This window comes from Cydia amplana, chromosome 2, assembly GCF_948474715.1.
Source record: "Cydia amplana chromosome 2, ilCydAmpl1.1, whole genome shotgun sequence".
Taxonomy (NCBI): Eukaryota; Metazoa; Arthropoda; class Insecta; order Lepidoptera; family Tortricidae; genus Cydia; species Cydia amplana.
Genome location: NC_086070.1, coordinates 19269471 through 19296621, shown reverse-complemented (window position 1 = coordinate 19296621; position 27151 = coordinate 19269471). Strand labels below are relative to the sequence as shown.

General features: G+C 35.7%; 2 protein-coding genes across 3 annotated transcripts in view; both read left to right on the top strand.

Moving 5' to 3' along the window:
- Positions 1-266: 266 nt before the first annotated feature.
- LOC134659768 (uncharacterized) lies at positions 267-2773 on the top strand. 2 transcript variants are annotated; one of them, XM_063515481.1, is made up of 4 exons: positions 267-379; positions 1891-2067; positions 2154-2252; positions 2394-2773. In XM_063515481.1, exons 1-4 carry the CDS (start codon positions 307-309, stop codon positions 2714-2716), a joined length of 672 nt encoding a protein of 223 aa, XP_063371551.1. In that variant the 5' UTR covers positions 267-306; the 3' UTR covers positions 2717-2773. The 2 variants fall into 2 exon arrangements, with proteins under 2 accessions (XP_063371551.1, XP_063371543.1); XM_063515473.1 differs by having other exon boundaries at positions 2151-2252.
- An 18346-nt stretch (positions 2774-21119) lies between these two features.
- The window catches only part of LOC134659834 (C3 and PZP-like alpha-2-macroglobulin domain-containing protein 8), a 230875-nt gene continuing 224843 nt past the window's right edge, over positions 21120-27151 (top strand). The window contains exon 1 of the mRNA XM_063515545.1: positions 21120-21424. The gene's annotated coding sequence lies outside the window, so the exon portion shown is untranslated. The remainder of the gene's footprint in view (positions 21425-27151) is intronic.

Below are 27151 nucleotides of genomic sequence, written 5' to 3'. Positions count from 1 at the left end.
TTTTTTGACCTCTCTTAAACAACGGTTGCATAAAATACTATTATCACATTCTGTTTATTTCATAAAATCAACCAAGTCCTATACGGATAAGAAAAAAAAACACGAGAGGCTCAGATAACGTGATCTCGATAAGTAAGTACCTACACGTGTTTTTTTAATTTATAATTTTCATGTGATGTTTTCTAGGTGTTTCTTCTGACTGAAAATTGTGATTGACGAATCAATTATAAACTAATTATACACTTGCACTGGCTGATAACATTCACTTTTCATGTTTTCTGTGGGTGCTGATCATCGTGCAGCAAGATGTATTTGAAAATAAGTTATATTTTACAATTCTGTTGCTTTTATTTTATACGAGTACATGGAACAAAAGCAAGTATGTTAATATATAACTTTTTTAAATCTAGGTATGACACTATACTAAAGTATTTAATAACAAATTGTTGTTGGACGTATTTTCGCTTTTGATATAATATTTCTACCAATAATATTTATGTTTAGCGAATTATTCGCGTTCTTATTCATAAAAACGCCGCTTGTTGTATGAATAGTACATAGTTTAATGTATATTAACCATAACTATATATGCCCTACTTGTATGGAAAGGTGAATACGCTCGATCGGCCACTTTCGTCTTCATGACAACCAATATTATATAACGTTAATTACGTGAGAAACTTTGTCTAAAGAAAATAATGTTGATTTTTTTTCCAATACTCCTAAAGAGGATGAGGATTGTCCGTGTACATATTGTAACGATTTAATCGACGATCAATGTCTAGGGAAAAATGTTGGCGCTTGCTGTTTGAAGTTACATTGAATGTGTGCACCTCTCATGCCAATATTTCAAAATAAACCAAGAATTAATTTTTCCATAGCATCATGAACGGACAGAATGATTTACACGTGTGAAAAATAATTTATTATTTCTGTTATTGTTGATTGATAGGTACTAAAAATGATTAGGATTACAAAGTTGGCTGTTATTAGTTAAAAAATTATGATTCTTAAATGTAAGTAAGTCGTTTTGTAAATACTTCCTTTAAACACTCAAGTTGCTAGTTAGTAATTTGTATTTTACCCTGTTTATTTAATCTCACGATATATATATATATATATATATATATATATATATATATATACATATATATATATATATGTGTCACCTTAGGTCATTGACGTATATCTTAGGACCGGCCTTACGGGCAATAATAATGGGGCATAAATGAGGCCAGTACAGCGGTGTGACACCGCTACATCGCGATTGGTTGATGAGTTCGCATCACGCGCGTGAATGGGCGCAACTAGTTGCGTTAGACTGCACGATTGGCTCGAATTCGTGGGTGACACCGCTGAACTAGTACCATTTTAGTGCCCGTAAGGCCCGTTTTGAGATGTACGTCAACGTCTTAGGTGCAATTTGGTTGCAACGACCGAGGACCGAGTATTAACTCCATGAACCCGCAGGGTTGCGGTCGGTGGGTTTCGACTGTGAATTCCCTTGTGAACCTTTGTTGTTAGCGCAGACAATGCATGTTCCCCTTTTAGTGTACCATCGCCCACACTGTTGACTGTCCATCGGTGGACCTAATGCCTTTTGTAATAAGGTACACCGATGTACAGTTAAGAGTGTTGCTGTTTTTACTAAGAACAAATAAACTTGCCTATGTTTAAATAAGGGAGTAAGTAAATTAATAAGCGTGTCACTGCATCTATCGAAGACCAATCAGCTTGAGATGATGGTTCATACTTGTCTTAATACGTTACTGGCTGATGACGAACCACGTCATCCAACCCAAGCAAAAATCTTAGTTTATCACTCTTTTGATAAGTTTGTACTAAATGACCTCCTAGACATATGTTGTTTTGATAAAAAACCGTTTTCAGTTGACATGGACTACTTTTTGAGCTTTCTTCGCAACTCTAACTGCTCTACCAAAGAAGGACTACAATACTGCAAAGAAACATGCCGTGGGGTAGCCGTACTGTGTCATAAGGGGGAGTGTTACTGTCATCAAAGTGTCGTAGATACTATAAGCTCGCCAAATGTAGTGGCAAGTGTAGGTAAGGACAAGTAGCTTTTAAGAAATTAGACTTGACAATTTTACATTTAAGCGTTTTACTAAAATACAACTTTTAACTCTGAGCAGATCTGACGATAGCGCCGAAAGCACCAATTCCTCCGAAAAACGAAGTTCAAATAAATATATCTCCACAAATGGTCCAAAAAAGCGATGAAGATATACCAGGTATAATATAATTAATATTTTTTTTGTATTGTTAAAAAAATATTGTCTATGCCGATCTTTTTTGTCAAAGAAAAAAAAAATTAAATTATGTAATAGTTTTTACATAGTTGCATTGCATAATAGTACTTATTTTATTTTCAGTCCAAATTTCTCCATCTCGGAGACATCAAATAGCCCACTTCTGCCCTAGTCTTGACGTAGCTAGAAAGTGTATCAGGAAGTGCATAGGGCTCGGCAAGGCTGCGTTCTGCGGAAAGGACCACCAATGTTACTGTGGCCACAAATATTCATCCCACGATTCACCGGACAAACAAGATGCATTGGAAGTCTATAAGGAGTTCTCAGACATGTACGCAAAATACTTTGGAAATGCTGAACATGACACGGGAAGTGATGAGAATTACGATGAGTACTTAAAAAATAAAAAATTGTCGAATAAGGTTCATTCACAAAATCAGGCTTAAGCATTTGCATGTAATAAATGTATATTCAAAAGTGTTTTCCTGATTATAATAACCTAAACCAATATTGTATACCATCGGTCGGCAACTTTTTAGCAGCCAAGGGCCACATAGTAGTTAACGAAGTTGACTCGGGCCGTACTTTGTTAATATTTATGACTTTATCAGACATTGTCGTTTGTCAATGTTACATACAAAATAGCCAGGGAGGCTCGCGGACCGTAAGTGAGAGGTTCGAGGGCCGCAGGTTGCCGACCGCTGTTGTATACAATACTACGAGTATATAATTGTTTGTGACGTTATCAGTTTTGTTTTTCATTCCTACCCTAATCCTAATTTAAAACAAACTATCTACCCACCTAATGATAAAAGAAAGCGAGAGGGACTTACGGCGCGTACGGATTGTTTTTCGTCCACAATCTCCTTCTTACAAACACCGTACGTCCTAGATTCAATTTGGAAAATTCTGTTATCCGACTAAAGCGACAGAAATTGCTTACGCACGTAATCCCAGTATCGATTCGTCGAGACTGCCACGTTGTCTTGTCTCTGATTTATATGCCGCGAACAGAGTCCGACCTCGCCTGAATTTTAATTATCACAACCCTTTTGCCAAGGAAGTAAGGAGCAGGAACTGTACTGATTTTATGTAAAAAGTTTTAACGCCACTTGGACTTTACTGTGGAATGTGGATAATTTTGCATACTATATTAAAACTCAACAATTACTCATCGCCAACCAGTTACCTGATGATCAATTGAAATAATTATATGATTGCAGAAACAATCTTACGCAAATAGTTAGACTCGAGTATTCAAGATTTATACCAATTCTCTATGTACGAGCTTAAAAACAGATTAATGCATTTCACGCCAAAGTTACTTATTCAATATGTTGAATAAAAATTATTTAACTCAGAATTTAAGTAAATAAATATTACACGGAACGACATAACCCCAAACTAAGCAAAGCGTGTACTTATGGGTCCTAAGTGACATTATGTAGGTAGAATAGGTACATATATAACAGAGCTCTATGGGAGAAAAATGTTGGTGATAAACACTTCATGACCGACACGTTTTGACACGCCAATTTACCGTAGTAGGAAGTGAAAAAACCAGCTAAACCTATTTATTCATATTTACAATAATAAAATAAGTAGCTAACTTTTCGTAATACGTCATTTATATATCTATATGATGTTTTGGTATTCATTATACAAATTAACTAGTTCCTTAAATTAAAAATTCATTCTATGCATCTTACTTTAACTTGATTTAATTGTCAGGCTTTAAGGCAATTGTCGTTTCCATTATAATTTAGAGCTTTGTATGTTTTCTAAATACTTTAAATTAACTTTATTAAACCTTCAAAAACTTCCAAACTCGTCTAAATATTTTGATTTGTTTGAAATTCAGTTTTTAAATTTATGTAATCTCGGTTTATTTTACAAAATATCCTTACCCATTTTGTAAAAATAAGGTACCTACTTACTTAAGCTAGTTATTGTACAGATAAGTAGTCAAAAATATTTTAATTTCGCTCTGATTATTTTGTCATCGTTACGATTATTTGTCAGAAATGCACAAACCTAGGACCTTATTATTTTGCACATTTCAATATAAGAAAACTATGAAGAATACATATATTATGTACTTATTAAAGTAAGCTGAAAAGCGTTCTCTTCCAGAACCTTTTATAAGTTAAATCAAACTAATTTTATAAAATTAAACAATATCATATAGTATTTTCAAGTATTCTCCAAAAGTACAGTCAGCAGCAGAAGTACCTAGCTTAGCGGGCAATGTGTTCAAAACTATCTACACACGCTTTTATTTTTAACAACAAAGTTGTGTTCATATATTTCTGAATACTTTGCTCTCTAAGGTGCTGACTTTACCTACCTAATGTTTACTTCATCATCGACAAAACAATAAATCTTATTTTTTTATTAATGAAATATTGCAAACTAGACATATATTTTATAAACTATCGAATTGCTTTATCCTTGTTCGGGTATGTATAAAAACACAAATAATCAATCCATACGCATCTCGCACCGCTTTAGAGCGAGTGAGCGCATGCAATCAAATCATTTTGTAATATGACTTGATATAGTTTGTCAAAGGACTGTCTCATTTCAAACAGACAAAGAATCATACTATCTTTGTCTTACGCTAGTAACATAAAGAATAATTATATATTTTTTTTCTTATTTACTGTCAATTTGGTTTGACCAACTATATATCAAATGGATGAAATAAAGCCCTTGGTTATTTTTTAAAGCCGCAGGCTCATCTGCGTTGAGCAGCAGATGTGCTCGTGAGAAATGACGTGGGATAAGATTAATTTATAAACAGCGATGAATAATTTCGCGCTATCCGTTTAATGGAGTGTAGCAATGATAGATGGCGCGGCCGTCGACGTAAACATCGCTCTCGTTCCAAAAAAAATATTAAAATTATTTAATCCATTAATTATGAAGAAAAATTGACGAACAATGGTCATAATATGTGCAACCACCGAGTGAAAGTGTTAATCTGTTTTTTAAAGTGCTATAAACAATTAAAATCCACGAATACATTGACCAAGGAAACCGTTACTCTACACTTCAAATAAGGATCCTGTTCTATATACAAATACTCCATCTTCAAGAGCATGTAGTGATAGCCAATTTTTTACGGAAGACACGAATCAGAACTTGTACAAAACCAAACAAAGTAAGTGGAATCAATCCAACAAAACATCGATAAATACGACCAAAATTTGTAAGTGCATTACACTCATAATATATTATTACAATTGCTGGGAAAAAATACATAAGCCCTAAGAAAAATCCCAAGCACAACCGGCAACATTAAGATAGCAAAAAATACATGAAATAAATGTTATAAATACTAGAATAATAACATAAAATGCATATCATTTATAAACATTGACTATAACGCCATCTAGACATTAACGGCTAAACCTCATCCAGCTCGGTCGAAGTAAAAAGTGAGACACACAAACCGTGCGCAGGATTTTGGCGCAGGAAAGAGCGAGACAACTATTTATCTTCTAATTCATATGCCCTAAGCCCCGCCCACTCATTAGCGAAACACTTGCCGTAAATTTAGGCCTACAATTGACGCTACGCAAAAAATCAGCAAAAATGAATTGTTGCGCATGCCCCAATTTGATCGAGAGCAGTCTGGAACTGTTAGAATGCGTATACTGCAAGCACACCTATCACTACGCGTGTCTTGGGATGACCCATGATTACTATAAAAGCAATGAACAGGGCCTAAAGAGTACTTGGCGCTGTCCCTCCTGCATGAACATAACGAATCGTCGAAAGAACGATAGTACTCCGGTAAGGAAAACATTTGATACGTCTTATTTAAATGAGACAAACATGTCAGTAGACTATAATCAGGACGAAGAGAAAACTCCTACAACTCACAATGAATCTCACCGAAGTTTCTTAGGTAACACCTTAACACCCAAACAGCTGCCACAGGGCCAGCAAGGTTTGACAATCGACGAGATTTCTACTTTATTAGACACAAAACTGAATAAAAATAATGCCATTATTCTTAACAACATGAGACAACTAATACAGTCCGAAATAAACACGGCTATATCCCAACTTCAGCAAGAATTTGTACAGAAGAACAACAAAATTACAACGGAACAAACACGCATTGCACAAGAATTACAAAACACAAACAAAACGATAGAAAAATTAGAAATCGACAATAAAAAATTGAACGGCGAAATACTTGAATTAAAGGCTCGTCTGGACGGAAAATTTATAACTCCTGAAAATAGTAACCTGAAGGCTTTTGTATTGTACGGAGTGGAAGAATATCGCGATGAAACAGAGAATGATTTATGCCTACGAATCAACTATATTTTTAACGATATATTGAACATAAATATAAACGGTTTCATAGAATCCGTTAAAAGAGTGGGCAAAAACGGACACCGTCGCCCTCTCATCATTCATCTCCTAAGTATGCGTATGAAAAAATACGTGTTGGAAAATGCATACTACTTTAGGCGCACTGGGTTCGCAGTATCAGAAGTGCTAAACGACGAGGGCTTAAAAATCCGGCAGCAACTACGGACACACCTACGCGAAGCACGCGAAAAGGGGAACCACGCTACCATACGAAATAACATCTTGTATATAAACGGGAAGAAATATAAGCCAAACGAAACAGTACAGTTGGACGCGAGCTACTCTTCGGTCACACAAGATGTCAGTAAAAAGTCCAGCATCGCCTGCTCACAAGAAAACGCCACATCGAGTCTCTCCACTACCGTAGACCGTAACGAGCAAAATATCAATTTATTTCGTCACAACACCACCCCTTAGAAACGACAAAAACTATAACTTTAGCATACTTTATCAAAATATGCAAAGCTTAAATAACAAAATACCACTACTTGAATCACTTATCGAATCCAATAACAACGAGTACCAAGCCATTTGCATATCTGAGTCCTGGCTATCAAAAGGGAAAAGCGAACTAATTAACATTACGGGATACGTGCTAGCCTCATCATACTGCAGGACTAACTACGCGGGCGGAGGCGCCTGCATATTGTTGCGAGACAACCTGCAATATGAGGAACGAAAGGATATCGTGGATTACTCTATAGAATATATTATCGAGATCGCCGCGATAGAACTCACTCGATTAAATGTTATCCTCGTAGTAATTTATTGGAACAATAGATGTAATGATATTTTTTATACTCAATTAAGACTCGTCCTGGAATGCCTAAGTAAAAAATATAATAATAAATCAGTTATAATTGGCGGTGATCTGAACATAAATGTTTTAGAGGAAAATAAAAATACCTCAACCTTATTGAATTGCATGCTAGAATACAACTTCATACAATACATAAAGGAACCAACGCGTGTTACAAACTCCTCGTCAACCTGTTTGGACTTGTTATTTACCAATTTTAAAGATAAAACCTTAAACACTTACGTGCGTGACCTCGGTTTTTCTGATCATAAAGGTACAATAATAAATACACAAACCATATTTCAACAACAGAAACAAGAAACCATCCCGTGGAAAGTATATAAACGACATTTTAACACACAAAATATTTCAACATTTAAACTAGAGTTACAAAAAATTGACTGGGCACAAAAACTTGACACGAACAACGACATAAATAAAAATTATAACATTTTTGAAAATACAGTAAAGGAAATTCTTGATCGATGCATCCCAAAAAAGCTAATAAATGTAAAATCAAAGTTTAAGAAAAAATGGCTCTCAAAGGGAATAAAAAAATCATGCAATAATAAAAGACTCCTAAAAACGCTAGTCACATACACAAAAAATCCGGTACTTATCAAACATTATAAACAATATGGAAAACTTCTTAAGCGAGCTATCAAACAATCAAAAAAGAACCAATACATATCAGAAATGCGAAAAACCGAGAACGTCTCAAAAACAATGTGGAGGATAATAAAAGAACGCACCAATAAAATTGCTAAACAAACACGACATAATATTGAACTTGCGATCCACACAAATCTTACGTCAGACCCGAAACAGGTAGCTAATGCACTCAACACATTTTTTGCATCAGTCGGGCGAGTGACCGAGGGAGAGGAGCCGCGCGGGCGGCCGGGACCCCGCACACTAAACAGCATGTATTTGCAACCGGTCGAGCCGCGCGAGATGAATGGAATTATACGTCACCTAAAAAACAAAAGTAGTTATGGCATCGACGTATTATCGCCTAAACTAATAAAGAGCTGCGCTGACGAATTGACACTACCTTATTATATGCTGGTTAATCAGTCTTTTTGTGATGGAATATTCCCCGACCAACTAAAAACATCCATTATAAAACCAATCCATAAAAAGGGCCCCAAGACCGATCCTAACAACTACCGGCCGATTGCTTTATTACCCACTTCCTCAAAAATCTTTGAATTAGCCATGTGTAAGCGCCTAAATTCATTCTGCGAAAAGTACAACATTTATAATGATAGTCAGAACGGTTTTCGCAGGAACCGATCGACTGTACTTGCCGTCTATAAATATATGCAGGAAGTATATAACATTCTAAACGAAAAAAAGTATGCAATTGGTATTCTTTTAGATATGTCAAAGGCTTACGATAGGGTGCAATACAAAATACTGCTTGACAAACTACACGAAATAGGTATTAGGGGTACCGCGCACAAATGGCTTACATCATACTTAGATAACCGAAAACAATACGTCGAGATACAACACAATGATAACAAAACGGGTATGATCAACTACGTAAGATCGGAGGTACAAGTAGTCGAACACTCCATTCCCCAAGGAAGCTGTATCGGATGTTTATTATTTTTAATCTATATAAACAATCTCCCAATGATCCTGAATGACATGTGCGTACTTTTTGCTGATGATATTTCCGTGTTACTGTCATGCAAAAATGATGACAACCTCCAAAGCGACATATATCATATATTGACCAAACTATCAGACTGGCTCACTGACCACAACTTAGACATAAATTTTACAAAAACTAAAATTATACAATTCAGGCCTTACCAAAAAGACGCATTAGATATAAATCTATCATTCAACGGACAAACCCTAGAATGTGTAGACGCTTTTACTCTTCTTGGAATAGACATAGATTCTCATATCAACTGGAAATCACATCTAAATAAAATCAAAAATAAAATGTCTAGTTTTATATATGTCATTAGAGAACTAAAAAAATCTACCAATCTTCAATGCGCTTTGACTGCCTACTACGCCTATGCTTCCTCATGGCTCAATTACGGGATAATTCTTTGGGGAAACAGTACTGACATAAACGATATATTTGTTCTTCAGAAGCAGTGCGTACGGATACTAGCCAACACTACATACCTCGACAATTGCAGACCCTACTTTATTAAATACAAAATTTTGACGTTGACATCAATTTACATTTTAGAAATCTGTAAGTTCGTCAGGAAATACCCAGAATTCTTCCCTAAAATTGCCGACCGTCCTCGACGTTTCGAAAGTAGATTTAAGAATAACCTGGCGCCACCCATAAGTTCTGTACTAAAGCTACACAAATCAAGCCCAAACATGATGGCAATCAAAATTTACAATAAAATCAGCGACGACCTTAAATTGCAAACTTCAGACGCGCTATTCAATAAGCAGTTGAAGGACTTTTTAATCAACAAATGCTATTATAATCTTAATGACTTCTTGGAAGATGAAATGTAATTATTATGTAGTTTAGTAGGTATATTTATTTAGAAACTAGATTAAATTAACATTATATACCTATTGATATTTTTGACATAAACTGTAACAATTTTTTAAGCATGAACATTTAGTAAAATCCTATATAACTGTAAATATAAGTACAAGTATAAGTAGCGTAGTATAAGTAGTCTATTGTGTGCCCTTACAGGGTGTCATGAACTGGCCTCTTAAATTGTAACACCTTATTATGTACATGACAATGCAATATTGAATAAATGACTAAATGACTAAATGTGGCTGGAGTTGGAACATTTCAATGTACATAGAATAGGTGATTTTCCAGCCAAAAGCATGTATCCATCAACTACTCTACTTGCGTAGCAAGAAAGAGGTACTAGACACAGCTGTTTCTTGCGTGTTGGCGTCGGGAAACAGTAGTGTGCAATGGGTCTAAATCTCGAGAAAAATGGAAGATTTTGCGTCACATATTTTTGCAGCCTTCGTTGTGTAACATATTGCAGGTGACTGTACCTAATGACTCTAATGAGTACAATTTAAATCATCCTCGACCTATACTCCTATGTATTAGTCCAGGGGCCCATTTCTCGAATAGTATTAGACTATTAGGATAATATGTAATAGTGTGTTGCCATGGTAACCCGATACGATTTGACAGTTCGTGGACTAATAATATTAGTCTAATACTGTTCGAGAAATGGGCCCCAGATTAACAATTTAAATAAAGATAGCAACAGGCGGTTTTATCGTTGTAAAGTAATGAAATATTAGAGCTATATTCCTGATATAGTACTAGTACCTACCTAGATCCCACACAAAACCTTTAGGTAAGGGTAAACTGATTTTAATCCACCAACTTCCTGGACAATGAGTGCCGAAATTGCCTGGGAAGACATTCACAGGTCTCGCGATTTAAGATAAGTTGGTAGGAGGGACTATTTGGGCTCCATTCCGGGCCTTGATATCAATTTGTCTGCTTCAATCTACCTGCGTGTGAGCAGGAGGGAAAGAAGATTGAAATGCTGGGTGTGGTGTTCTGGATGAAGATATTGCGGAGTAATGGGCATGTATTTCTGGTAGATATTTTAAGAGATCGGTTTGCTTAAACATGGCAAGGTTTCTAATAAAGTAAAAAAGTTAACCTAGAGTTGGCTTGTAGCTCGCATCCATAACTTCTTTCTCGTACCTTTAAGCCTCATTTAGACGGTTCAAGAATTTACATGCAATTTTGTTACATTGCGATATTTGGTAGAACGACTAATTTCATACTCTGTAGTCATCAATGTATCGACTATTGCATGCAAGTTCTTGAACCGTTTGAACTTTAAACAAATTTTTCGGTTTAAGGCGAAAGTGGGCGACTGGGGGCCGATTTTTGAAATTCGATCACTCGATTTCGTCACCTGAAAATCGGTGGAAAACGGCGAAATGCTGATTTTTGAAATACGAGTGATAGAAATTGGGAATCTAGTGGTATTGACCACTCGTTTTCAATTCTATTAGTAGAATTTATATGACTAGTAGTGGAGATATTACTGAACGAAATACGCGAAATCGAGCGGTCGAATTTCAAAAATCGGCCCCCCGCCCTGAAACCACTTTTGCATACAAACGTAGTGCAGTACGTGTGGAAAGTTCTATCGATTTCTACGGGGATGAAGTCACGGGTAGAAGCTAATGATTTAATACGCCAACATATAAAAAAACTACTTCTTCTTCTTCTTATTTAAGAGCGGTGCTCTTGTCGGTGAAGCAATCTCCGACTCATCCTGTCCTCTGCCAACTCCTTACTCTTCTGGTATGACGCGACCGGAACCTTTTCTTTTAATTAAACCAACCAATTCAATTTATTTCAACCAATTGGTTGAAATAAATTTTCCTCGGTCTTCCTCTTCTTCTCTTTCCCTCTATTTTACCTTCTTTGATGTTCTTAAGGAACAGGTCGTGTCTTAGCAGATGTCCAATTAGTACTCCTCTTCTATTTTCTATTGTCTCTAATTATATTTCTTTTTTCTTTAATTCTATCGAGAACCCTAACATTTGATATTTTTTCTGCCCAACTAATAACTTATTGTTTTATACGTTGATATATTACTCGTAAGTCACTTGGTTTCACTCCTCACACACATTCTAAATAATAATATCTCAAGAAAATTAATTGTCTACATCCAATCTAAAGGCTTTTTGAGTAAGTCGTTAAAAATTAGTAGGAAGAGAATACGCGTAACCCGCGGGCCCTCAATATTAGCATTAACATCGCCCTCATAAAAGCACCGAGCCCATTGTTTCACCATACACGCAAACTTACATAATTGGACACTTGCATTAGCTCTTATAACCACTATATATAGGGTTTGTATTGTCTAATTGTAACTGCAAAAAATATGTTGGTCCGGAATAGTCTCGAAACGTGAAAGCAAGTTGATTTGATTATGCATTCCTTCCTCTATTTGACGGTCCTTTGTTCTTTTCGCTCATTGTGTAGTTTGTGTATTGTATATTGTATATTATCATAGTGCTTTAGAATAAACATCCAGAAAATTAAAAAAAATCGCGGCGGCGACTAAAGTGAATAAAAAAAGAGTTTTGTTAACTGATTACCCTTATTCTAATCTAACTATGACACGTCAAATTTTTAGTTAGTTATTTTAGAACGTTATTGAACATAAAAGTTTATTATTTTAATCTTTATACACCTAAAAAGTAAATTTATTGGACGTGTTATTTGCAATAAAAGCCAATATACCCAAAGATAGTTCTCTCCACCATGGCTGGTCCTTTTTCTTTTAATTGCGTAAAATTAATAAAACATATGAATATAGTTTTAGATATTTGATATTTACTGGCGTAACTAAGTATAAAAGAATGTCAAACTTTTATCTGTCACCCCCACTCAAAATTCGGACGTCAGTGTCAGTACACCCCACCGCGCATGTCACTCGTGGCTGGTAAAAACAACTGAGCATCGACAAGACTGCCAGTAATTCCATCTCGGCACAGATTACGTAAAACATAGATCCGCTGCTCTAGAATTAAACACGTGTCGAATGTTTTATTAAGTACTAGCGATCCGCCCCGGCTTCGCAGGGGTTAACAAATTATACATAAACCTTCCTCTTGAATCACCGCATCAAAATCCGTTGCGTAGTTTTAAAGATCTAAGCATACATAGACAGACAGACAGCGGGAAGCGACTTTATTTTACACTATGTAGTGATGATTGTGCGGTCGTTGTGGTAGGCAAAAAGATGTTGACCAATATGATATGCAGGTAATTCATTTTATGTATTATTATTAGATTAGATTACTATTAGAGACTAGTAAATTAATCAAGAGTATGCTCCTTATATGTAACACCGCTAACCCCGCCATAGTCGTGTGGCTTTGGCATAAGAATGTCCCTAATAGGACTATAATATTTTTGCAATTTTGATAAGTGCTAAGTATACTGGTATGAGTTCGAAATGTAAAATCGGATTTCACTGTTTGTCTATTTTTTCAAAACCTACGAACCAAGACTTGTCTCGGTTGTGGAAGTGGGGTAGGAAATAAGAAAGATTATTTTTGTACTTTAACTGTGTAAAAGTTCATTCTAGGTAAAATAATTACCAAACTATGAATTATAAATAGCTACCTATTTATAAAATGTGCTTGTAAATTTTAAAATAGTATCAGTTTTTACCAATTCTTCGGCTAGTGTAAAAAATTCCCGCACCAAAAACCCCGATGTATGGTTGAAATCAGTTTTTGTTTATAAGTGGAGTATCTGCCTTACTTTATATGTCATCTGTTGCGGGCCCTAGCGTATTAGCAGCTGTCTATCGCAGATGTTTTCTGATGTATTTGAGCAGAGTGTAGAGCTGCTACTTGTTTCGATATTGTTTGCGTTGGTTACATATATATTTGACGGGGTCCCGTTGTTTCCCATAAAGTTTTAAGTCATAATGTATTGTTTGTCATATTATCGTCTTCTATATATCTAAACATGAAAGACCTGACTGACTGACTTAAATCAACGCACAGCCCAAACCGCTGGGACTAGAAAGTCCAAATTTGGCAAGTAGGTTCCTTATAAGGTCTAGGGGTCCACTAAGGAAGGATTTTTCAAAATTAATCTACTAAAGGGGTGAAATGGGGGTCCAAAGTTTGTATGGGGAAAATATACTAATCCACGGGTACGAAGTCGCGGGCAACAGCTAGTTAGCCATAAAACTGAAACGGTTAACATTTCAGGATTTTCGTTAGGTTATCCTATAGATAGGTTAGGTTAGGTTAGGTTTGTTTTATGGCAATCCTGAAAAGTGACGCGTTTCTGAACCAAATGAATTATGACTAACGAAATTGTGGGCAAACAATATATTATGGCTTAAAAGGTTTTGGGAACCAATACAGACCCACATTTGACTTATAAGTTGTGGTATTATGAAATCTCTTAGGGTAACATTCCATTTCTGACCGCAGCTGCACTACTGGTACTGAACGCGTCGCTGTTACTGTCAATTTCCATAGTAAAATGAACAGTAGTGCAGCTGCGGTTGGAAATGGACTGTCACCTTTAGGTTAATGTCTATTTCCCGTCCTTCAAGTGGGCAAAAAATTGACATAGGTATTTACTTTCCATTCATAATAAACAGATCTGCATAAAAGTAAAATAATAAATATTCTAAATTCCCCGTCCCAAACTTTGCCAAAACATTTTTTTATTATGTAAATTATAAATATATTATTCATGTAATTGATCATGAAATTTTAGTTTCATAAAAATATACAACTCCTAAAGTACTCACATACAATGAAATACATCAAATACATATTAGTGAACGAGATCTACTTAAGATTCAAGTAAAATGTATTTAAATTTAGCTTATAACAATGTTACAGATAACAATGTTATTATTATAAGCTTAGTTTTAAGATAGGTAGGTTGCCTACCATAATTGTACGCTCTAGCAGGCAACTGTTGATACTCATTTTGTAAATTACCACCTATGTATGTACACAGTTATACAATAAACATTTATTCTATTCTATTCTATTCTATATTTAAAGTTCGTTAAGGCAATGAATATATTATTATCAACAACAATATCCAAGGGTTATTATTTAATTCAGAATCACAAAAATATATTAAATAAATATAAATAGACAAAATATCCTCCGGCACGGAAAATATTCTATTTTTTTTATAAACTTAAGTCATGTAGGATTTTTCAACAAAATAATAACCTATAACTTTCCGTTCTGGGCCAAGGCAAACCACTGTAAAAAACAAATACAAAGTTAATAGGTATTGAAAATACACAAACATCATATACCAATGCATATTTAATTTATTTTTATTATCCTAAGGGTGTGCTGAAAGTTATTTCAGTTTATCAACCTTCATTGCAAAAATCTATTAACCCATTCAGCGCTAATCAAGACACGTTGCCGTTTCGCCTCTACGAAGCATTTTCGCTACATACCGGGAAATCCGTGTTATCGGCTACGACATAGCGCTACGACCGTAGCTCAGCGGTGCATGTGTTAAGTACAAAAGGAATTCATGTCTTAAAATGTTTATTTAAACCAATCATGAGTAACTTGTATATATCACCGTAAAATTGTAAACACTCGTCATATTATAATCTCATTAGTTACATTATAAACTGGCGGTATCGGTAGGGAGATTATAATCTAACCTAACCTAACCTACGTTAGATTATAAACTAACAGGTTCACAATCTTACGGTGTCATATACATTCATCGCAACAAAACGGTATAAAATGAAAAACTTTTTTAATTGCCTCTTCAAAGGCAAATTTATGTATAGGTATTTCAATTGTGAATTAATTATAAAATACCTAAGGCGTACAGACGAAGTCAATTACCAAAATAAAACATTATTCATTTCAATAATTCACAGATGAAACTTTGCCCTCATCGTTTATCCTGCTCTAGGGTATCGCCGTCTCTCTACAGAGAGTGGCACGAGCTAATTGTGTTGTCTCGCTCTAACACGCGCATCGGATTGCCCAACTTTGCTTGTTTTCTCATTTCTGTACGTCTATGTTCGTTTGGTATGGAAAATAGCTCCACTTGAGAATAGACTAGGTTTTTATTTTTAGACACTTAATTAACGTTAGTTTGTATGACATCCTGTTATGCCCATTGAGAGGGCAATTTTCATAACTTTTGAACAAAGACATATATAGTTTCTAAAAATATTAATTTACATATGTACTGTACCTACATAATTGCCGTTTTATATAATATTATAAGCAAATTAAAACGGTTTGGTATTTATAATACTATCAACAAAAACATTAAAAAAAGAGGCGTAAAGTCATATTTATAGTTACTTACACTTTAAATTATTTTTTCTACTCCCGTACTTTTATTTGTCATTTAAAGGGTCGTGCACACAGCTTTAAAACCCTACTTTATAGTTGTCTAGACAAGTCTCTAGTCTATTCCCCGAAAAAGAATTTGTGCATACACGCAGTATCTTTTTGGCGATTTTACGATACTTCGTGTAATGACCACTTAAAAAATATTGAATGAAATACAGTGTTGCCAACCTTATTTTAAATGTCATCTCTGACAAATAAGTGAACCATAGACACGTTTTTTTTTTAATTTCATTCATTCATTCATTCTTTTCCCGCCAGTACCCTCCATTTTTGCTACTTCTTGAATTAAAAATATTTGTTAAATTTACAATTTTATTTCAAAGTAAGTGCTTGGTCGTAGAAAAAGTATGCAACGTTGTTTAACTGAGTCAAAAAATACTCGTGGCGTCTTTATTAACAATTTTCGGCTTCGCCTCAAATTGTTACCCACGCCACTCGCCTTTTTTGACCCTTAAACAACGGTTGCATAAAATACTATAGGCAAAACGTGATACCAATCTATTTACTAATACGCACCAGATACGGTTCACGGGTGCATAATAGTAAATTTTATTATGACGAAACTAAAAACGATTTATCAGCTTGTAACAGGTATTGTCACTTTTGTTGAGCTGCAGACTATCGGTGGTGTTTCTCAGGGTTCGTAGGTTCGACGCTATGCTGTGTGTGCTTGCTACACGAAGTGTGGGTGCATGTTTTTAAGGGATGCCTCCCAGGACGAATTGACTCCAGACCACGACGCTGTTCGCTCACATGCCGCCGGATCTCAAGTGATGAGAGGATCGCGTTCGACAATCGATTTCCTTTCATTCTTTTTTAAAGCTTGCGTCTATGACGCGGAGTCGAGAAATTTTGTCATGTAGCAAGCGATGTCCCAAACAATATTTGAAAACAACAAATTAAAAGACTAATTATATTGCGTGTCAATATTTTCGAACTATTAAACCTAAATATTTAAACTCTAAAGAAGATATCTAAAGTTAAAATAATAACCATAAACAATATAGAAATATAGTTGACTTTCACCTGATCGAGTATCTCTGGATGCCAACAGATGGCGTTAAAATTAATCCGTGACGACAGCTATTCCGCCACTAGATGTCGATAGGAGTATCATAACGAGGTCAATATTACCATAGAATTTTGAACCGTTACATTACCACCTAACTTAGATAAAAAAAAAATGTTTAACTTACATTTTTTTTTTAATGCCCTACTAACTATATTCACCATGCCATGAGGCATATGCAACGCTAACTATCAAGTTAAAATATGTTTATACCTAACATGCAAGAAACTATTGACTAATGAGAAGATTGGGAGAGTAAATCTCGGCGGTGCAGCGAGCGAAGAAAATTCTAAGCGGGGTGCACGTCCGAGCTTTGCCTACACCACAACCACTAAAAGCTAAGAGTTGACTGCAGGAACACCACAGTGGGGCGTACAGACAGGAAGAAAACAAAATTTCGACCCTTGTCGACTTCATGGAGATGTGCATCAGAATAACACGAACTCCCCATGCACGGACCGCAAGCGAGAATCCAATGCATGAAATAAAGTAGACCGCGACTTAGCAGTCAAACCCGTTCCTAATTAAAAATAAACTACAAAATTATTCTAAGTGTCGAAACCGGTAGTACATTTTCCCCTATCTCCCCTTTTGTACCAAATGTGTAGAAACACACCGAAGACTTCCGTCCCCTATCAGAGATACAAAGAGAAGTATTCAGAGTCAAGTATTTTATCAAGAAATAAAGTTACGTAAGTATTTGTCCTTCAGAATTTGTTCCAACAGAAGTGAAAACAATATCCCCGTACACTGTTCATAGAGAGAGAAAACAGTGCACAACAAGCAGAACGTACCTACTCAGAAATCTTCAATTTCCAATTAAAGTTTAAAGTCATCACAAAAAATTAGAGTTTTAAAAGAGATGAGCACCGAATTGCCTCAGTCTCCCCTTTTCTAGTGTCAAAATGTGTAAGAACACACCATGAAATTATTTTCATAATATAAAACACAAGAATAACCCTTGATCACAGATGCAATTAGGTTTTTACGTGAAACGGAACGCATATAGCTTGACGTATAGGCTTCCCATTCCAAAAGGTCATAAGCGCCAAAAGAAACGAAAATGAAGGTTATGCATAAGTGCTTAATGAAAAATTTCGCTCCAGATGGGACCGAAATTTCCTCCAATGTTCAAGGGAACATGGATAAACACATCACTGCACTTATAACCACCATTTTCACTTCACAAAGCACTTTATCACATCACTTTATTAAATGAACAACTGACCTTCAATTCAAGACTCAAGAATCCAGGAAATCAGCTGACGCCTCAAGCATCAAAAGACGAAGTCACATCCAAATCTCCTCAACAACGAAACATCGATGTCAAAAAGCAATAGTTACAAGCCAGCAATATTCTCCCTATAGAAGAATTTAAAGTGAAATCCAACATAACAAAAACACTTTATTGAGTTATGGGGAATAAAAAAGTCTAGTTAAAAAAGTTCTAGATATGTTTTGTAAACAGTGGGCTCCGTGCCAAACTATTCAAACATGTAGTGATATTAAAGTAACTAAATAACTTGCATTGTTGTTTTGTTTACAACCATGTTCATGGAACATTTAGATAGCAAAGTTATAAAGTTTAGTGAGACCTAACCTAACAGTATTCTAAGTAAACAGTATTTACAAGAGTAAGTAGGTATTTGTACTTTGCAGAGAGGCAATAGTACAGCGTTCATTTTAGAACAGAGAGAAATACCTATGCAATATTCCTTTGTTGAATATCGCTTAAAATAAAAGAGATAAGTTTCTTAAGAGAATAACTACACCTATAATTAATATTTAAGTTGTCTTGTTTACAGTATACCAACGACTTAGAAAATATGGTAAAATTATAACATACCTATTAAAGTAAGATAAAAATAATATCTAAAGCTAAGAGTAGGTATCGAGTACGGTTATGTTCATCGTTAGAACACAATAGAGATGAGTAACATTTTCTTTATAAATATTACTTCTAGTAGGAAAAAAAAAATTAGTTTCTTAGACCTAACTATAGTAAGTAAGTTCGGAGTATCAAGAAAAAGTAAGGCGGTAATGGAAATTACTTTAAGAACTAAGTTTCCTTAACAAAAAAATATAATTAAGTAGGCATTTGCATAAATGACTACAGTAGGTACTAGCAAATGGCTTGGTACAGAGTTCTTATGTTAGAACATAGAAAGTAGCTTCACTTTCAGTAAGTATTGGTAATAAAAATAGAACGCTTTAGCCCTAAATTGCAAGGCCTATAAAGCAATAAATAAATAAATATAAGAATAGTTATAGTGAGACAGAGCGAACTAACTTTGACCTTCGAGTGGAGATGACCTGTGCAGAGAAGACCAGAGACGGCTGCGAGACAACGATGAGAGGTATAACCCACCAACGACTTCTGCAGACCTGAAATTTACCAGCGACCAACAAACTTGAGGAAAAAAAGAAGCAGGTTAATTTTAGTGTTGTCGCTTGGTGCATTTTGAAAAAAATAATGTTTTTAAGTTTTACTTAACAGTGGTCTCTTTTTACATAAAAAAATAGTGCATCTTTGAGCAAACAGTAAGTAGTTATTTATATAAGTCTGTCTTACATACAGAGTTATTATTAAATCATTGAGATAAAATTTAGGTACAGATTGGTACAGAGTAGTCAATGTTTAGAGTTTCATAATCAAAATTTAAAGAAAAAATACAGTTTCTTGTTTTTAGCAAAAAGTATCACAATTTATAAAGTTGTAGTATTAGAAAATAGCTTTATCAGCTTTTAATATATTATGTTGACATACATAGTCAAAGGTCAAAGTATCAAATAAGTTGTAGGCAAGCAAGCAGAACAAACCATGGCGTCTTAAGCTAAAATTGAAGGTGTGCACAGTGCATTAGTGAGCTCAAAAAAATAGCAAAAAAAAAGGATTTCTTTCAGAATCCACAGACTGCGACAGCAATATAAAAGCGAAAGCGTAGCCCCACGAATTGGGATGCCAAAATTGTAACAGGTATTGTCACTTTTGTTGAGCTGCAGACTATCGGTGGTGTTTCTCAGGGTTCGTAGGTTCGACGCTATGCTGTGTGTGCTTGCTACACGAAGTGTGGGTGCATGTTTTTAAGGGATGCCTCCCAGGACGAATTGACTCCAGACCACGACGCTGTTCGCTCACATGCCGCCGGATCTCAAGTGATGAGAGGATCGCGTTCGACAATCGATTTCCTTTCATTCTTTTTTAAAGCTTGCGTCTATGACGCGGAGTCGAGAAATTTTGTCATGTAGCAAGCGATGTCCCAAACAATATTTGAAAACAACAAATTAAAAGACTAATTATATTGCGTGTCAATATTTTCGAACTATTAAACCTAAATATTTAAACTCTAAAGAAGATATCTAAAGTTAAAATAATAACCATAAACAATATAGAAATATAGTTGACTTTCACCTGATCGAGTATCTCTGGATGCCAACAGATGGCGTTAAAATTAATCCGTGACGACAGCTATTCCGCCACTAGATGTCGATAGGAGTATCATAACGAGGTCAATATTACCATAGAATTTTGAACCGTTACAAGCTTATTAGAAAGATAATTAGCTATTAATTATCGTTAGTTATGTTAATTTTTGACGAATTTGAAATCGCAACCTCCGGGTTGAAAATCGCGCGCACTTACTGCTAACAACGCTATTAGCGCTTTTTTTCAACAAATTAAACTTTTATCAATAACATTAAAAATATCGATGTAGAGTAAACATCCTTACAGCGCAGCCTCACTTCGATTGGCTACGGATCTCCCCGCGTAGCTCGTAGCAACGTGAGCCTCTCGTACGGGAGTCGGGCCACGGAGCGGACGTCTACGGCGTAGCACTGTTCGTAGCAACCTTGACACGATTCATCTAGACCCCGCCTGAGGCTCTGCCCGCGAAATTTTAAATCTCGTGTTCTATGAAAAACTATTGTGTGTGACTTTTAGTTTTGTACTGGTGTGTTTGTGTTGTGGACACTGACTGCTGACACACGTGGAAATTGCTGGTGAGTTAAATTAAACTATAATAAGGGTTGTTTTATTGACTAAAATTTAAACTATGCAATTAAATGTTTACTTCTGCTAATATTTGTCACGATTTTGACACCAAGGCTTTAAAAATTAGTGAAAATCTGAATGCTAAAAAGCGGGGAGTACCTGCACTAACATATTATATAGCTTGTTTGTGTTTACCCTAAATATATATTAAGAAGAAAATTATAATCGAATTTAAACTGTTGTGAGACATACTAACATTAAATAATGTCGTGAACGCTGCTCGCACTGTTAGTGCTTGAGAAAGGAGACCTAGGCTCGGTAGAATGAAAAAATATATTAAAAGTTATAGCAATATAGGTGACTATGGGCCCGATTCGGAATTTGTAATAGACATCTATTAGATATCTTTTAAACATCGCCAAGATACGATAACGATATGTTTAAGATCTAACCTGTCAAATTTGACATTTCCGCGATTCTGGAGATACTCTTGAACGATTTCCACAAGATATTACTTAGAGATCTAAGTCACATTTAATAGATGTCTAACACGATCTATCGTAATAGTGACATTGGTTGCCCGAATTGCGCTGCAAAAGAGAACTAGTTGAAATCTAAACTATATCGTATCTAGAATGGATCTAGTACGTGTCGTCTCTTGTGAATATCTTGAAGTTCGAATACGGCAGTATCTGAAAGGAAATATTCAGATACAAGTATTTCATCCTCTTTACAATAAGGTTACGTTAAGAGGAAAGAAATCGCCTTTTCATACAACGTAGTCCTCATTTTCCTCTCTGGATATTAACATTATTGAAAATGTTTTGACACAATTTGTTGTATGTCAGCTATGCCCCTACGTTTGATTTTTTTACGAACATTTAATTATTTTAAGAGTTAAAAGCATTTACAAATTTGTATAAAATGTGTTTTTCGCACCTAATTTAAAAAAAATCGAAAAATCAAACGGTCCCTACGTATATACGTACCCATATAAAGCTAGTTAATATTATATCAAATTATGTAAAAATATTTTCCATAATGTCAACATTCAGAGAAGTAAATGGGGACAACGTTTGTATGGAGAAGCGGATGTCCCCTTTCCTCTTAAGGTTTACTACTTTCGTACCTCAAATAAATCTACTTTATTAGGACAGGAACAATTGTTTCAACGCTAAACAAAAGGACGTCTTAAATCAGAAAGGACAGACGAAAAGGAAAGCTTAGCTTTTGTAGTAAACGGGCGTTTTCTAAAATAAATATTGAAAACCCGATTCTCACAGATCCTGGTGTTTTTGGGTTCTTTCAACTCAGAATCACTAGCATATTCAATCCTGATGATAAAAAAACTGGTCCCAAAAATTTGTATGAAAATTGTACATTCCACTACGTCACGTCCATACAAGTGAAAAATTTTCTCATAATAAAACGTGACGTAATGTAATGGACATTTTGGGACATCTTTTTTTTTAAGGCGGAATGGAGAATGCTGTCGATTCTGAGTAGAATGAGCCCAAGAACGTCCAGATTTGAAAGAATCAGGTTTGCAATATTTATTTTAGAAAACGCCCAAACAGGTTTCATGGCAAGGCTAGGCCGTAATCTAACAACGTCACTTGAGACGAAAGGAAAAGTTTTTCTAGGTAATTGATGTCAATGATCGATTTTCTTACTGTAAACGAACTGACAGGTTACGTTATGTAACGATTTGGCTTAACTGTTTAGACCTCAGTATGAAAATTGGACAGCTGTACAGCCGTACGGCTACCATCAGTTTGGCACTGACCTAAACGCCGTCGAGAACGTACTTAATTTACTTTCTAGACATCTCGCTCGTACTCGCATATTAGTGCAAACGAGATGTATAGAAAGTAAATTACGTTCTTGATAGCGTAAATGTCAGTTTTGACACTGTCAGTGACTCATGGTACGGGCTCTGTTATTAAGATTTAACAAAAAACAAATCTAAACTTTCACAGGAATTTTGAAAAAGAATAATGCCTTTGTTGTACAGACATTCACAGCATTATAATGCTACTCAGGCATTCGAAAACATCGCAAATCTACCGACCGGGTCCATTTCTTTGTGCAATCAAGTAGACCTTTCATTTTACTCATGGTTAAAAGAGCGAACGGTTAAAAATTCAAAGGCTGTGCAAGGGTGCTGTTACGGTTACAGTTTATGGTTTACGTAGGGGAGGCTCTTTGGTTTTATAGACTTCCATCAAAAGATGTAGGTAATGAAAAAAAATTGAAAAACCTACCAGTCGATACCATCTCCAGCTCGTTTATGACATGGAACGAAATTGGTTGACTTTTTGAAATGGAAGGAATTGTTTTTTATTGTCTGTTCATTGTAATACATTTGGGGTGCCTATTGAATAATTGGGATGACGACCAAACCTAAGTGTAAGGCCTGAGTGGACGCTCGAAGCGGAGCGTTCGGCGGGGCGTGTAGCGTGGCGTCGGGCTCACAAGTGATTTGAGCAGCGTGCACTAAGGCCGCTCCTATACACTTGCATTTGTTTAACATGCACGCCGCACGCCCCGCCCCGCTGCACGCCCAACTCGAGCGTCCACTCAGGCCTTACACTTAAAGATTCGAAACTTAAAGTTTGTAGAACGAGATTGTACAGTCAGCATCAAAAGTAACGGATTGGACTTCGCGTCCAGAATTCCATTACCATTCTGGAATTGATCGTGACGTCACGACGAAGTACCGATGTAGTGCCTTAGTACAGATGTAGTAATAATTGTTTTCCATCGTAAATATTTTCTCGGAAACGTCCGTATTTCTCATGCTACTTCAGTCAACCTCAGTACTTTTTGTACAAAATAACAGTACAGTGCCACTTTTTTCTACAATAGGTAGGTTGGTACAATAGGTAGATTCAAGAGAATTTCCGTGAATTATCGAAAACTTCGAAATCTTGAAATTTACAGAGCCTCCCTTTCCTCGCACGACCGCACTGGGTCGCCTAGCTTGCCGTTAAAAAATTCAAAAGGTACCATGAATATAAACTTCCTCAGAGGACTATAAAACCGGGGGAGTTTCTGTCGAAGCCGCTAGCTTCCTATAACGGTGCAAGTGATAAACTGCTTGATAGCCTTATGTGAGATCGAGGTAGGGATTGGCGTTTTTTGGTATATAAGTAGTTAGACAAGCGGCCTTAATACGTGTGTGATACTACAGTAGTAGGCGCGAGAGATAGACTATCCGACTTTTTCTTATTAATACGTTTAGAAAAAAAAGGGAAGTCTACCTCGCGCACGAGATACTGTCGCAGCGTGGCACACTAAGGCCGAAGGGCCCCCGGAACTATAGAATTTAAGCGTGGGTAGACTACACAATATTAAAAGTCAATCTGTGGTCTAATAATGCATACGACACTACTGGCAGATCTAATCTAAATAGTAAAATGTCAGGATGCTGTTTATAAATGAAAAAAAAAAACGCGTAGGTACTAGTAACCTAAGCTCACAAGAACCATCGCCCACATATCTCATAATTCATAAAAATCATAAACTTCATAATGTCCACCGATGCTAACGGCCATATTCGAACTTTAAGATACGTCAAATACTATAGATTGAAACGATATGGAATAGATATGTCAGTGTCAAACAAGTGTCAAAAGTGACGTTTCTTCAAACAAACGCGTCACTTTTGACACTTGTCAGACACTGACATATCCAATCCATATCGTTTCAGTCTCTAGTATTACTCGTATCTTAAAGTTCGAATATGGCTGTCAGTCAAACATGAGCATGTTTATTTATTTCCCAAACTCAGCTTTATGCTTTAACATTAGGTAATTTGTTGTATTTGGCCCAAGCCATAAATCATTTAATTAAAAACAGGAAAAGTTATTGCGTGTCAGAAAACAGGAAAAACAACATGATTCAATTAACACTCCCGCTGCCCCTTATAACTTATTCACGTGCCGGAGCGCTCCCCGGGGTCCAAGCAGCCGTGCTCATAAGATTTCCGAACGCCCGGCGGCGTAAGGGTTATCGGCTGGCCCGAGGCGTGATTATCACCAGAAGTGCGCCCTTTTTTAGGGTTTAGTAATGAAAAGGTGGACGGAAACCCTTGTGTGGGTTGCTTGTTTGCTGCTTGTGAGCTGCCTTTAGGCGTAAGCGATATTTACTTTAAAAATAAAATAGAAAAACTACTTAGTGCGTTTTTCCGATTTCTTATGATGTATTATTGTTACAACTGAATGGATAGTTTTTATGGTAAGAAATACAATTTGTATTCAAGAGCTTTTGCGGAAAAGAAATACCTATAAGTAAAGTCGAATATAATTCTGGTGGAGACAAATATTGCCACACTTAGTTAAACAATGACCTAATTATTTTTTAAAGAATTTATAAACAAAAGTCGGTCTACTTGCAGATTAGTCTATAAGTATTTTTTTCTAAATATGATTTTTAGTTCAATATATATTCGTTTTCGATTATTCTTATGCACTCCTATTTGATGCCACAATATCTTAGGACCACTAAAACTGCCTACTACCGGAACTATGAACAGATCCTGTTCTCCGAAGGGTTCTCTAAAAGCTATCGGCCGTATTCAACCCCGGCGTCATATAGCTCCGACTATAGTAAGTTCCGCTCTTATTTTTCATGTCAAGTGCTTGACTCACATAGCATGTTGCTAGCCCAGATTGCATCGTTAAAAATAAAACCGTTTCGGGAAATATTTATGATGTTAGTATTAAAAATTTGAAAGTTTTAACAAACAAAAAAGCTATGAAGACAGTTATTTCCACGAAACTACGAGTATACCTTATTGGTACATAAAACATATCAAATTTGTTAATAGCCATGTAACTTACCACGTAGACAATAACATAGCTTTGAATAGACAGTATAAATTTTGTTGTTTGCTGTCCAATTCATATAAATACAATATTAGGATCACACAAGCAGTAAAATAAGGTAACATTTATTGTTATTATATTCTGTCAGATCAGCAGCACATGTTTTGCCTCCCACCAAAAAGGGGAAATGTGGCCAAATTGGAGAATGCCGAGCTACAGTGGGGAAAAATGCGGCGTCATCCAATCATGCCGCGACGCGTGACGTGCGCGGAATTTAGGTTAGTGAGTGTACGCTTAAATAATAAACAAAAAAAAATTGGGAACTCAATTGCAAAAAATGCAGAAAAATGGTTTGCTGAATTTTTTGTGAAATATTTTTAAGAGCTTCAGTTATGGTACGATCAATCCTGGTCTTTGTGTTGGTGACATATTGTTCATTTTAATACAGTTAATTCTTTAATTAGATATCCTCTACTAGCATCATCATCATTATTTTAGATTTTTATCCCTAAAGGTATCCTTAAAAGGTATGTATAAATGTTTGTGAAAATGTGTAACAAACCATTAAACCAACCATTAATTGAAATTGGAATGCCAGTGAAATTTAATTAAAAATAAAATAAACCTATTTCAAACGAGTAGCTTCTCTTGAAAGGAGAAAATAATAATAACCGCAAAAATAACTACTAATCCCCGTTTAGAAGCAAGCCTCTCTCAACAAAAGAAAAAACAAAAACCTCACACAGATGCGTACAAAACGGCACTCAAAGGGAACAATAGCACTTAATTAATTTTCTTTTAGGACAACATAAAGGAAGCACGAAAGAAAGGGACAGTGTACTGAATACAAACATGAGAAAGCGGATAAAGTTTTTACAAAACTGTCCCATTAACAAACAAAGAGAA

What these genes read in the sequence shown, in the direction of transcription:
- LOC134659768 (XM_063515473.1), top strand. Translation starts at nt 307, where the DNA reads ATGTATTTGAAAATAAGTTATATTTTACAATTCTGTTGCTTTTATTTT. An exon ending in AGTACATGGAACAAAAGCAA is followed by an intron (nt 380 to 1,890) that starts GTATGTTAATAT and finishes AACCGTTTTCAG; the next exon opens with TTGACATGGACTACTTTTTG. An exon ending in AAATGTAGTGGCAAGTGTAG is followed by an intron (nt 2,068 to 2,150) that starts GTAAGGACAAGT and finishes TTTAACTCTGAG; the next exon opens with CAGATCTGACGATAGCGCCG.